The sequence below is a fragment of the Egretta garzetta genome, unplaced genomic scaffold (assembly GCF_000687185.1).
Source record: "Egretta garzetta isolate BGI_Z169 unplaced genomic scaffold, ASM68718v1 scaffold215, whole genome shotgun sequence".
Lineage (NCBI taxonomy): Eukaryota > Metazoa > Chordata > Aves > Pelecaniformes > Ardeidae > Egretta > Egretta garzetta.
In genome coordinates this window covers 4635075-4649707 of record NW_009259719.1, presented here as the reverse complement: position 1 = coordinate 4649707, position 14633 = coordinate 4635075, and the positions used below count along the sequence as shown (strand labels likewise).

The 14633-nt window shown below is 36.4% G+C and overlaps 1 protein-coding gene across 1 annotated transcript in view; it reads left to right on the top strand.

Annotated features, from left to right (window-relative positions):
* Window positions 1-237: 237 nt before the first annotated feature.
* Window positions 238-14633, top strand: part of CACNA2D3 (calcium voltage-gated channel auxiliary subunit alpha2delta 3) — a 474057-nt gene continuing 459661 nt past the window's right edge. The window contains exons 1-2 of the mRNA XM_009639329.2: window positions 238-356; window positions 973-1054. Coding sequence (XP_009637624.1) covers window positions 238-356; window positions 973-1054 — 201 coding nt within the window. The remainder of the gene's footprint in view (window positions 357-972; window positions 1055-14633) is intronic.

The following is a 14633-nucleotide window of genomic DNA, read 5'->3' as shown; positions in this document are numbered from 1 at the left end:
GTTACCAGGGACACAATAGTTTTCAAGTCATTAGAGCTTCGCTTCTGGTCCTCTCCTTCCATTACACAGAGAAGGGTCATTCTTTGGAGGGATGAGGATGGAGCTGTGATCTCTTCCAGTGTTGTTCTAGTGGAGGGGGTAAGGGTGAGGAAAGAGGCTTTAGAAGCAAAACCCCACTGCTGCTGAATTCTGCTTTACTTGAATTCCCCTAAATCTTTCCAGGCACAGAGAGGCACAATGCCAGAGAATTTGAATCTTCTTCGGGCTTTTGGGGGGGTTTTCTTTATCTTCTGGACAGCTTTTAACACAGCCTTAGTGGATGTGGTTGGATCGGAGCAGCAGATCCCCTTGTCTGTGTAAGTGCTTTCATGCTATTGCTCTCAGGACCATGTTCAAGGGTGTAAAACTTGACTGCTCAAGTTCTTATCTTTTTATATTGCAGATATTTGACTGTTCGAGGCACCTTTGCTCTTCTGTCAGCTGTGTTTAAAGTGGCAGTCTCTAATGTGCTCAGCACTACTTTAATTTTATTGTAGGAGCATGTGTTGGTGGAGTATGTGGCCGCAGAGTCTTAAGTGCTTGTATTTACTGAAGTTGATGCTACTATGTTAACTCCTTCTCATATGAGAATTTATCATTCAGAAATGCTCTGCCATTTTATTTGCTGCTTTCCTTTAAATGGATATATGTTATATTATGCCAAAGCATGTTTCTGTACAAGTTGATTCTCTAAATTTAAACAGTGCAGGTTGGGTAGTTTTATATCAGAGGCCTTCCCTTAGCAGAGCATCTCATTTGTGCTTATACTTGAACAGCTTCGCTAATCTTTTGCTGTGCTTAGGTTCCTTAGTGAGCTCTTTAATGCAAAATTGCTAGGATCCTTCTGAGTGCAGCTGAAGCTGTTACAGTCTGTGTTGCTTGCTATGACATGTGTATTACATTTCTTCCTGTCTCATTTTTTTTTCTTCACAGTGTAAAGCTCTGGGCCTCTGCATTTGGTGGGGAGATCAAATCTATTGCAGCCAAGTACTCGGGTTCCCAGCTCCTGCAGAAGGTAAGGATCTCTTCGGTTATAATAAGAAAGGTCTTACTAGAGAAAATGGAGGCAGATTAAATTTTTTAAATGAATAGGAAAGCAGTGCTGTACTTGCTTTGGTCCAAGATCTATTTTTGTATTGCATACTAGTCCCTGATGACTCTTTGCATTTCACTGCGCTATCTGGAGATCCCTTATTAAACTGATATTTTCTTTTTGGATGATTTTTTTTTTTTTTTTTTGTTATCATTAGAAAGTAAACTCCAACACTTTTTATTTCTTGAAGTCTAGGCTTCAGCCTAGATTGCGGGTATTTAATTTGGTTGCTGCATTGTGATAATGATGTTTCTGTGTAGAAACAGCTGCTTCTTATGAAAAATGTTAACTTCATTCAAGGAGCAGAATTAGTGCATATTATATTATTTTCACCCTGTGCTGTATGTACGCAATTCACTGTATCAGGAGAAGGCGGCTGCACTGTTGTTTGTCATCTCTGCAGTTTTTACAATCCCATTATGCCCCCAATCATCTCAACCCAGTGCTGGGATGTATTACATCATTACAGATAAGAGGAATGAATGTGGTTATCTTCTTGCTCAGCTGCACAGCTGGGTAATAAGCTAGTGAAGTATTGCAGAAACTTGAGACATTGGTATAAGTCTACATAATTGGGGCAGAGGGTAACGAGAAAGCGGATTTGAGTATTAGGTATGTATCAGGGACTGTGTCTACTCTAATTTAAATATGCAACCTATAGTAAAGTTCTGTGTTGTAGAAAATTTATTTTTACAGCAGTTGCTGAAAAAATATAATAGGAGACTAAGAGGAGTATGTTAAAGATTTTAAGACTGCGGTTTTGCAGCATTTAATGTGATCGTCAAAATGCAATATGGAAATGGAAAAGCATTGAGACATTCACTGACTAGGGAGACATTCATTCAACCCATATGTTAAATTTCTGTTGTGTTTTTTACATGATTTTTAGTTCCAAGTAACACATTAATTTTACTTTTTTTTCATCTAATTATGAAGAAAATTATTCCTTGAGCTTGTAGCACTTGTTTTGAAAGGCTTGTATATGTGTGAAAATATATAATGGACAGTACATATAGCAGTTCAAATAAAAAGCTTATGCTATCCATGTAAAATGAAAGCAACTGATTTAATGATTACTAAAGGCATATGAGTTCCTTAGCAGTATCTGTCTTATCAGTGTTGCATATCCAGGATTGCAAAAGATGAAGTCCACTAAGCTAAAATACAGAGCTATTAAGAACAAAAATATTTGAGGTCTCTTACTACCTTTCGAGGCCATTAAATGGCTTCATTTCAATATATTGGGCAAACTTTTAATCTGAAAATCTGGACATTCAGTATTTATTATACTTCTAGCTCACATTCTTTAAAGTCTGTGTAGTCTTACATCATCACATTTTGTATGAACTCCTTAAATTTATAAAGCAGATGGCCCTTTCAGTTTTGATTAGTATCTAATCAAGTATTATTAAAAGGCTTTAATTTTTTTATTGGGCCATAACAAGCAGGTACCTTTATTTAACTTTGGAACTGTTCCACACGCAGCCATTTTTGCGCTAAAATGCCTTTAAAAATTAAATCTACCAAATGCAGATAGTCCAACATTTATTAGAAAAATATGGAATATACTGTGTTTTGCAATCGTGCTAAAATCCACAAAGAATCAGTAGGAGATCCTTAATCATTCTTCTGTTCCTCTGTAGTGCATACTGCTGTCATCCCTTCTGTTATGTATTTTTGCCCTCTGAAGTAGGAAGATTTCTTCCTATTGGTTGTTATAATTGTAGGTAATTGGAAGCTATTCATTTTACCTTTTCATTAACATCCTTTCTATTTCACTAACAAATCTGTGCTCCTGTTTTTGAAGATGGACAGTGCATGTTCATTCCAAGCTATTTTGTTGTTGTTTCTTGCTTTTGTTATGTTATTTCATTATAGAATGAAAGAGGAAGGACAAAATGTAGATTTGACAGGTATTTAGAGAATTTTTATTCCTTTGTCACATCCCCTATTCTTTTTTTTTTCTTTTTCCCTTCTGGTTACAGTAGTTTTAGGAAACCTCTGGTGCTTTATATTCAAAATTCTAAGTGCCTTTGTCCTTCTAAGCTTGCGATTTCTTGCTGTTGGTTGTGGTAAATGAGCCTGGATGACAGATGTCTTTAACAATACAAAAAGATATGTGTGTTAAGGTGTACTCCTTTTGTAAGCTTATGTGAATAAAAACATACCAAACTTCAAGATTTGCCAGTATTTTCAACATGCAAAGTCAGTGGCAGAAGTTGTCATAACAATTACGGAAGTGATAGCACAGTAGGGCTCTAAATGCAAACACCTTTTCCCGCCCCCCGCCTCCCCACCAGCCAGGCATCAAGAATCCATTTGGTATTTACTGCGAGCGTTGGGTGGTTAGAGTCAATGGCTTTTTGAAGTCAAGATTCCACTTTTAGAAGCAGTGAGACTTCTAATATTACTGGAGGAATCCACGTTTTCCGATTATGAATTAAGCATCGTTAAACAAGTGAAGATATAAAATGTGCGTATAATTATGTATCTGGGCAGTATAGATTTCTCAATTACCAACTGCTTTGTAGTGCCATTTAGTTTAATAAAGGCTTGCCAAATGAAAAATTAATGTAAAGGTTACTTGATTCATTTTGTTAGCATATATGGCAAGCACTACTTTCAAAGGGGTGCGTTTGAAATCAAGGCATGATTGACACTCTCTACTGCTCAAATGCTTTACACATTAAGAGTCATTTGACCCGTACTAAAATTTCATTGAGAAAATGAAGTTATGTGAGATACTTAGTAAAGCAAAATTTTGCCAGGTTATAGCTGTGAATATTGATTCAGTTGTTACAATTATTAAGTCTTGCTGTACTGTGAACATCAAATTGAGTAACCAGCATTGCTGTCCTCTTGAGTTTCAAAAAGATGCATAACAATATTTTTGTCACTTTTTGAAACTGTTTTTAAAAAAAAAAAACACCACTGCTTACCTTATTTTAATTGAATGTTTTATTTTTTTATTGCATTATGAGCCTGTGAGTATATGGGATATACGATTTTTCCTGAAATTGACTTTAGATGAAATGCAGACACTGTAAACAGCTCAGAAAATAATATTAATAATAGTTCAGTAAATCATTTCAGAAGATGATGAGCTTTTAAGCAAAATCAGCACTTAAAACTGTAACATTTTAATGCTCTACTACTGGCTTTCAAAGTGAAGGAAGACTGTTCAGTGTTCAAAAAGCCATGCAGAAGAAAATAGGACAATATTATTCCTAAGTTATCTGATTTATGGAGGTTTTACAGCTGTCACATAGATTTGGCAGCATACAAGAAGCTGCTTGGTGCTGTAGAGACATGCATACTCTTTACCTGGTTAGCAAATACTGCTGGGGCCCAAGAATTGACTGAAATTTCAATTGTCTTCTAGGTGCTTATTTTTTTTTCCTCAGACTTTAAAAAGACATCTGCCTTATTTGAATCTTAATACTTCTAAAGAAGTATTTTTTTTTTTTAACACTCTGATTATGTTTAGTGAGTACTGTAGTAAAAGCAAGAGTGTAGCCCACTGGCAAAGCCAGACTTTGGGTATAAGATGCAAAACAAGAGTTAGGTGCCAGGAAGATATTCAGCTGCTATGATTAGAATTTTGGAGGAACAGACTTTGGGCAATGCTACTGTTCACATTACCGTGTCCATGATGATAATATGTTTTCAGTTCCACATTGTTGCAAAGTAATAGTAGTAATAAAATGGAAGCAAAAAATGCAGGTACTGTGCCTTCTGTTAATGTTAAAAATAATTTTTATTACACGGTAAAGTTTTTCTAATATCAGTGAAGTGTCTGATTCTCTAAAAATGCAGGGTGGTCTATGCTTTCTCAGATTTCTTCTGGAGAGACCTTTTTTTTTTTTTGGTAAATATTCTGAGCTTTGATAATTCTTTATTTGATCCTGAATAGTCAATATTATTTTACTGCAAATGTAGGAACAGTTTCTAACTGAAAATAAACTTTTATTTATTGGTTCTGTCATGAAGGTTTCTTACTGCAGACAAGCTTATTTAAGGCTAGCTGAGATTTTTCTTATGTAAGGCATCTAACTGAGCCTTTGCTGTTATGTAAGCCCTGGCTGCCATGGTCTCGAGCAGTCTGTAGTCTGCATCTGCCTACTCCTTTCAACAAATTCTTCATTGTGTTAAGAGTTCTCAAATCATTGTGGTTTTTCAAAGCAGTTTTTTCAATCGGTATAGCATTCCTATTTGTAAAGGGTCAGAATTGCATTTTGTCTTACCGACTAGATTTGTGCTGCATCCTGCTAGTTTCTTACAACTATGGAAATGTCAGTGCAAAACTAATATAACAGGGTGATTTAGAGCAATTAGCATTCAGCTGGTGTATCCAATTCATGCAGTACATCTATCTTTAGTTTTAAATCTCATAATAGTGACTTAAATTCTTAAAGAAGTTTAGTCCAATCATCTTGACATTAACTGCTTTTCTTCTATTCAGCCTTATGTTGATTTTGGTCCTTGTAGGCTGTTTCTCTTTGCTCGAGACACTGCAACTACTGCTTTGAAGGAAGAGTCAGTAAAATCGAGACATGCAGTTTAAGGTACAGACATGGATTGGCTTCTTGGATATCAACTTAAACTTTTGCTAGCTGAGGAATTTTAAAACTGCAAAAATAACACTGATTTTTTTTTTCTATTGAAAATAGGAGAAAAATGATCAAAAAAGTAGACATGTGACTAGAGTTTTAAAAAAACAAGCAAACAAACAAAAACCAACAAAAAACCAAAAAACCCCAAACAACCAAACCCCACCCCCTGCAAAAACCCCAAACCACAGCAACAAAACTGCCCCTTCAACCAACCAAACAAAAAAAACCCCAAACCCCAAAACCCAAACTCAAAAAACCACCAGCCAGGTAAATGGTATAGAGCTTACCAAAAGCTCTATTGAGAGTTAATTCATTATAATTCAAACTCCTGAAGTCTGGATTATGTAAAATGTGTCTCCTAGCACTGAATTAAAATTAACCATTAGAAAATAAAAGAAATGTGCATCTGTGAATCTTAAATCACTTTAATTCTGATGATTAATGCAAACAATATTTTGGAACTTGCAGAGCTTCAACCTCCATCCCCTTTATTCTTACAGGTCTCTGGGCTACATAAATCATAATGTTATTCTCCGTGCCAAGCTAGTTACGGAGCATTTCAGTGTGTTTGGTAAAGTGTTTAATGTTGTTACCTGCAGACATAAAGGTGAATTCTTTTGGATAAATATTCTAATTTTTCTTTATTCAGGAAAAAAAATCAAACACATTCATATGCTACTAAGGTATTAGGTGGAAAAACCTGCTGGGTCCAGTACTAATTTTCAGGTAGCATATTGACCTGCAGAGGAAAATATCACAAAGATATCAAACTTGCAATAGTATGGTCTCTCTTTCTCAATAACAGAGAATAATTTTTCTTTCTTTCTTGTAACAAAGTTCTGCCTTCTCTGAAAGTATTGGAAAATTTTCTTTGCCTTTAGTGGAGTTAGAACTGCATCTTGAATGATCTATGGTCTTACTCTCATCTTCTGTTTGAATGTTATGGCAGGAGTAATAATTTCTTGGTGTTGGTAATGTTTTTAAAATGTAGTCTAAATCATCCTGAATATCAATCATTATGTTTTATATTTCTCTTTAACTGAAAGGAAAGAAAGCCCTCTTTTAAGCCATGGTGAGTTCATGCTCTTCTGTCACCAGTGCTCTGTGTTTTTGTGGTATTTTCTGTGCCTTTCTGGGTTTTGCAAGCACAGCATGATCCTCTTGTGTTATTGAAAGTAAATATGTTCTATTGTTAATATGTAATAGAAATATGAGATGGCTTCAGTAAGTTTATGATACATGCATTACACTTTCAATAATGTCTTTTAATATGGAAATTATTGAGTGGACAATCCAACTGGAAAACATAGATCTTGAAAGGAAATGAATGCTAATTCCCTTGCTTAATGCATTTATGGTTGTTTGTTTTCACATCCTGTATTGGAAAATGCTTATATTTCAAGGTTAAAAGAGCCAGTCTCCATGCAAATTATCTTGACAGAGAAGGTATGTAGAGCCATGAATAGATGCCGCATTGTAGTGGTGATTCACTTTTAAGCAACTGCTAATCAATACTCTACACTTTCAAATGTCATTACTGTTATGTAAGGTACAGTTTTTTGTTGCTGATAATAAGTGGTTACACATTGTACAACACAAATAATATATTGATATGATAGACTGTATTTTAGGTTGCTGTAGAAGCTTCAACAAAAAGTTCATGAAATATGTTGATTAATATGTTGTTCTCATGAAGTTCCATTTTTGCTTCGTATAATGTCTTTGCAAAATTGCGTGGATGTTTTTGTGAGCCTATTTAGCATCTGCCCAGTTCATTTGTAAAGCTTAAGTACTTCTTTGTGGAGTGAATGACAAAAATCATTGCAAGATTTGTATTTAAAAAGGAAGTCTGTGCAAAAATGCTGCTTTTTTAAAATTTTTTTTTCTTTTTTATCATAGTTGGGGAGAAGTTGGGAAGGGTCTTGGAAGCATTTCCAGAGGTGATAAATTCCAGGGACAGGTACTTTCTGAAAGTATCCTGCCCTCAGATCTCCTAGGACTTACAGTCCTTATAGTTGATAACTACTACACTGTTTCTGAGGATGATGATGTAAGACGTGAGGAGATTGTGATTGGTCAAGAGAGACAGACTTGTTCACATAGGAGTGTACAGATATTACCACCAGTGTATCAAATTTAATCTGGGAATAAAATAGCAGACAGTAGAATACAGAGCACAGGAATTAAGTTGTCATAAATCTCTCCTGTGTAAGAGAGTTGGCTTCATGCAGTCTTTAGCAGGGTCTTAGCAGTAGCTAGAGCATCTCAATTTTTTTGACAAGCTGGATTTGAGTTGACAGTAGGTAGAAGTCAAGTTTAGGGAGAAAATAATTCATTTAGCTAGACAAAAGTAAAATAAGGTTGTTTCATTAATGATGCTTTTTGAGAATGGAGGGAGAACAGATTTGAATTTATAGTGGTTAGTGCTGGGGCATAACTGCATGTTTGAAATTATCTGGATTCGAATCTTGGACAAGCCTGTTAGTGGTGTGTGTGCTAAATGTATCTTCAAAATAGGAATGCCTGAGCAATGCCCAGTGCTAGGCAGTTTTCAGGAAGATGGCGGCTGAGGACGTGAACGTGATTGCTGTGGTGGAAGACAAAAATACTTAATATGCTTTGTACAGGAATATGATTTTCATTTCATGTACGTGAGGTTCAAGTTTATTTCCTGGACGATCTGTAGCACAGGAAAAATGCATTTTTTCCAGAAGTCTCTTTCACAACCCTATGAGAAATCAGATTACCTTAGCAAGGGTTTTGGAGGCAGAGATGGGCAGAATTGTTGACTAACTTATGTAAGTATACATTTGTAATCTTGTATAGATACCCTCAGAGAGACTGAACTCTTGCACTAGCTTCCTGTTATACTTGAGGTTTCCTGTTTGCTAGGAACACAAATTAGTTTTCTGTTAGGTTGCTTTTCACACTGAATCCTTTTGTACTTACGCCAAGACACTGATTTATAGAAATTGTCAGCAAGGAAGTCACAGACTCCAGGTGTTCTTGCTGCTTTTGGTATGTGTGGCTATTGTGAATATACTGAGGGGATGAGGAATGTTTTACCCTCAAAGATTCATCTGATCTGATACATCTTACCTACTCTCCATTTCTGCCATATTTTCTGGTAAAATGGCTGGTGTGGCTATCTAAATCTCTGTAGAGAGCTGAGTAGGAGCTTCATAAAGCATATGTCAAATCCATATTTATGAGACTAGAAACATCCTAAACTGTATAAACTCTTAAAGGTAAGATACGTTGCCCAGAGGGTGACAACCAGTCCTGAATTCCAAAAAACCTTTCAATGTCTCATGCAGACAGGTATGCTGTGTGAAAGAGACAATAACCTTCAAACAAGCTAGAAAACTGGAGGGGGAAAAACAAACAAACAAAAAAGTGTATTTCCTTTCGTACTGAAGAGGAAAATGTGGAGAAATGTAAATGGGGTAGGAGAGAGGGAAGAGAGGAAGAAGAACTAGGTCTGTATCACTAGACACAGTGATCTAGTGACATGGGCCAAGCTGTGCCTGAGCAAAACTAGTAAAAACTTGAAAGGAAATGCTGCAACATTCTTCACATGCAGAAAACCAGGAAGAATAAATGTGTTCTCTACATCCATGGTAGACGAACAAAAACTGGTCTTTAAACACAAGAATTAGTTGTTCCCTGAGAAAAAACACTGGAATAGTGTGGAACTCTTGCAGGGTGGCTTTTAAGAACAGTTTTTTTCAGAACAAGTTACCTGCCATTATGTAGATCTTGTTGAACTGCCTTATGTTAGGAAGGTGAGCTATACAATCCTTCCTTTGGGAGTATTTTTTTTTTTTAATTTTGGACAATAAGCAATGAAAGTGATTGTATTTCTTCTTTGACGTCTATATCTATGCACTGTTAAGCTTTGTGCCTTTATCTCCTTCAGACAGAGCTGGGGAGTCCCTCAACTTTCAGAGCAGAAATAGGTTATAAATGCTTGCTTTCTTTTCCCCCTCCCTTTTACAAGCATACAATCAAATGGTCTTACTAAAATACATGGCTTTTTACTATTAAAAATGTATGGCTTTTTACTATAGAAGGATAAATATATGAAATATAACAGATTAAACTCATGATCAGTCTTCATCTATTTAACTTGAAGTTCAACAACCACGTGGTAAGACTTTAGCAGGGTTAGCTTTTCAAGGTGACCCAACATATTCTTATGTTAGGTGTAACTGAATTACGTAGGTAACAGAGCTTCACTAGGGCTTGTAAGACAGTGCGATGTTGGATTGAGAAAGAAGGAAACGGTTGATTAGATGTAAACTTCTGGTTTATTGCTTGTGTACCTGCCACATATTCTAGTGCTTTGCTATCAGCAATTGCTGGTATTTAGTAAAGTTTGTTCTTAACTCTTCTTATTCTTGAGATGAGTTCTTACTAAGCACTACTTATGCTGGATTGTTACTTTTTTTAGGTAGAGCCTGTTTGGTTGGGTTGATAGTAATGAAGGCATGTAGGTTCTGGCAGTGACTCTTAACCAGAAAAAGTGTTTGACGGGTGGTTGTTTCTAACCCTTTGTTCTATCTATCAAGATTCCTGAAAGAACCATAAAGAGTTAAACAAATACATTTCATTAAGTTGACCAAACCAATTTCTAAAATTGTCAGAGCACTTGCTCTTAACTCCTGGTTTTGCCTTTGCTGTCCTTAATTTCATGTGTTGTTTCATTGTTGTCTTTGTCTCTCTCTCCCTGTCTTTCTCTTTTTGAACCACCTTACTGATTTTATATTTGAATCTTTCTGTTTTAAAATGGGCAGATTTTCTAGAGAGAAATGTTTTCTTCTGAGACTGGTGCCAAATATTTTGCATAAATCAGTTTGCAGTACTGGAGGCACTTAAAAAGATAGATATTACTACTTAACCTTCAAATTAGATTACGAGATCTTAGAGCACCCAAGTTAAGGAAGTAAAAGTTGCAAGAAAAAGTTGTTATTGGGTCCATTAAGAAAACAAATCATATGATGACTTAATCTAGTTCATAAGATTGGGGTTATAACATGAGAAGCATGTGTGTATGATTCATTCAGTGTATCAGGGCTCAATGTGTGGGTCCTGTTCACTAGTTAGCTTGCTTGTGTGTATGACTGGCAGTACTTTGCCTACTGAAGCTTTGCTCTTCGTTTTTAGGAAAGGGTGGAAATTATTTTCGGGCTTCTAATAGCCTTGTGAAATGTTTTCCTTTGGTGCACTCAAAATGTGGAGTTGACAGGCTTCCCTCAATTTTGTGCAGGTGGCAAATTATCTATTATGTTAACACTGTTCCTGTATAATGTGCAAGTTGAGTAGATCTCCTGTGATTAATGTTCTTCTGAATATAGTGATACTGAATTTAAAAATGCTAATTGTACTCATAACTTGAGACTTCTCTGTTTGGCACTAATGATTCAGCAAAACTGGTTCTGGAAAAAACCCTCATCTTCCCCCTTGGCACAAATGTCTTACTCTCTTTCACTATGTAACCCTGTTTTTAATAATTTCTGGAATCGTAGAATAATTTTTTAGAAGACGTTTTAACTCAACTTCCTGCTCAAAGTGAGGTCAATGCTGAAATCGGCACAGATTTCTTGGGGCTTTGTTGAGTCTGATTTTTCAGAACCTTCAAGATACCACAACCTCTTTTGTTCCAGTGCTTGACTCTACTTGGGATGGAAAGATACTTAAGCTGGAACTTCCCGTTTCAATTTATGAAATTTATGCTGTCTGTCACTTCTCCTGTGCACTTGCATAAAGAGCTTTGGTTCTTCTCCTTAACCTTCTTGTAGGTATTGAAAGGCATGATGCTTTCTTAGCCCCAGTCATAGACAACATTCTACCATATTTTAGTTGCTTCATCACAGAATTGCAAGGGTTGGAAGGGACCTCGGGAGATCATCTAGTCCAACTCCCCTGCTAAAGCAGGTTCTCCTAGAGCAGGTTACACAGGACTTCATCCAGGTGGGCTTTGAATATCTCCAGAGAAGGAGACTCCACGACCCCCTGGGCAGCCTGTTCCAGTACTCTGTCACCCTCAGAGTAAAGAATTTTTTCCTCATATTCAATTGAAACCTCTTATGTTTCAGTTTGCACCCGTTGCCCCTAGTCCTGTTGCTGGACACCACAGGTCTCAACACTGTCTTTTCTGACCCATTCTTTCAAAATAGTTTGCACTAACATTACAGGCTCTTAAACTGAACTCTCTGCTGTTTAATATTCAGGTGGGCTTTTTTCCACAGACATTCCTGTTATCACAATAGGAGTATGTAACTGTTCTCATAATTACGAAGTCTCAAGAGTAATTTCCACTAGGTTGATTGCATGAACTGGAGATTATTTTTTTTTAATTTGTCATGGCAACAAAGGAATTTCCCTTCTAAGCTGGGGCCAAACCAAACCCTTTAGCTTCCAGTTGCTTCACTAGCCATTTTCTTTTACTATCTTTATCAGGCACAATATCTTAAATGAAATTAATGTTGTATAGAAATAATTTGTCAGCTGGTAGACAGTTTTATGACTTATCATATATTTTTACTTTAAATTATTCTACAATAGCTGGCAAGGAGCTCCTTCTTGCTTTTAGACACAAACAAGGATTTGACTTGCTTTCCTAAAAAGCAGGAGTCAAAATTATGCAGTCCTAGTATCTCTAGCCTGTTAGCATTTTCACAGTGCTTTTATCTATTTGGAAGGCATTATGAAAACTTTGGTCAGGGCCACAGCATGTAGTGTTCCTATTGTTCCTCTAGGTCATGTTTTAATGTTTGGCTATTCAGTATACTCTTAGGATTTTGTGTCAAGCTATCTAAGTTGCTAATTTTCAAGAGACAAAAAAAGGATCTACATACTACGGGTATTAAAATTTGATGTGTTGGGAACACATCATTGGTCACAAAATTAGATAATTATCTTTTATCTTCTAAAGTGACAAAGCTTCAAAGATGAAAGGCAGGAATATTCAAACTTCAGCTTTACCTTGAAGCTAAATGACTATCTTTATGACAGCTGTGCAAAATGTATGACTGCTGAGCTGTTTGTACATGATGCTATCGTATTACATTAATAGAAATTTTCACTGGTAATGAAAACTGGTAGGAGGCTAAGAGTAAAGCTTTATGTTATGACTTGCAGCCATTGACTATCTGCATCCAACAGATTTATTACCCCCTACGCACATCATGCCTTTTACAATATCTTCTGCCATTTCTTCGTCGAAGTACAACAAGAAAGATGATATTATAGATGGCATGATACAAAAAAAAAAAAAAATAAATAGCTGAGTACACACTTCAAACTTCCATGTATTGTTACCAACTGCAATGCAATTTCACAGTGAAAGTATAGATGAGTTCTGACATCCCCCTGGAACTTTCTATGAAAAACACTGTAGGGGCAGGAGAGGGGATGAATATGAAAGAAAGCTGGAGGATTTCTGTTGGCCAACTCAGATTTTAATTTTGCTATTAAAATCAAGGCAGCAGACTGAGACTCAGATATATCTGCCTTCTTATGCTTAGGCCATGTAATCTTGCTGGCCAAAACTCAGTGAAGCCCTTAAGCATGATATTAACTTAACCTGTAACGTCACGCATACAAACCTGGCATTTGTGGTGGTGTTAGGAGTTCATCCAGAATGCCAGAAGCCTTGAATTGAAAGTTAAAACTGCAAGCAGAATTCCCCTGCCTCCCCACCACCACCAGTGGAGGCATCTTTGTCTAACTTTTCCACGTAAAATGGGCCTAACAATACTGCCTTTTTCCTCAAATTCCTAAACTTTGAGATTGTTTGGATCAACAATTTTTGTAGAGTGTTTAGCATATGGAGAGGATCAGGTGGGGAAGAACAGCACTAGCATATGGATTTGGAAGTAAAGCAAAGTACATGGAATGGATCAGCTCCAAGAGCTACAGAGCGTTAATTTTAACACACTTTTTAAGTACAACTTCTTTCACTACTGAAAAGATAAATAATTTCCTGTAACAGTCCTGAATAACTCCAAAATGGATATAAATGCTCTTATTTCTGCTGTTGATATTTGGTATCTGTAGTTGGTAATAAATCTCTGTATGGCATTATGCTGGTGAGTGAAATTGAACCCTTGCTTGTCAGGGAATTAATTCTTCCTATGTTTTGAACACAGTGATACGCTATGCTGATACTATAAAGTAATTTTCAATTTTGTGAACATCTTCTTCCTTCCTGTATACATTTTTTCCCCACCATGATACTTCTTTCTTATTATCTATTTTCCACATAACTACAGTTCTGTACTATTTTTTTTATCCAGATCCTTCAGACTGACCTTTTCTGATTTTTCTTCCAAGTGAGATCCAAGCAATAAGGCTCGTTGCAGAGTCAAATTCACAAATGTCAAATGCAGTTAAATTGGGAATCAAACAATTTCATCCTTTCATGGGTAGCTGATGATTTTTTTTTTCTGTTGCAATTACCATAGAAATTTACTTTCTGTGTATACTTCCTCACTGTCTTTGTGCTCCCGCTTGTTTGTAGCCATTGCTTTTTTTTCCTCTGGAAATTTTTACCATTAGTGTATTTTTTCAGTGCCTTGAGCGGAGGTAATCATAATGCTGCGGTGAGGATCTGGTCAGCTGGAGAAAAATAGCAGAAATAAAATGAGTAATGGCTTAATAGCACTTTAATACTTAAGAATGGGGGAAGGTTATGCAAATACAAGTGCTGTTCTTAAAATTATCTTTTCATTAAGATATTCTGGAAGTGAAGGTGGTGGACGGGGTAGGTGGTGACCTATCCATATCGCAGGAGGCACAAAGATCAGAAAGACCTCCTCGTCGGATTACCACTACATCCACGAGGAAGAAGAGGTGGGTAATAGTAGTAGGAGATTCCCATCTGA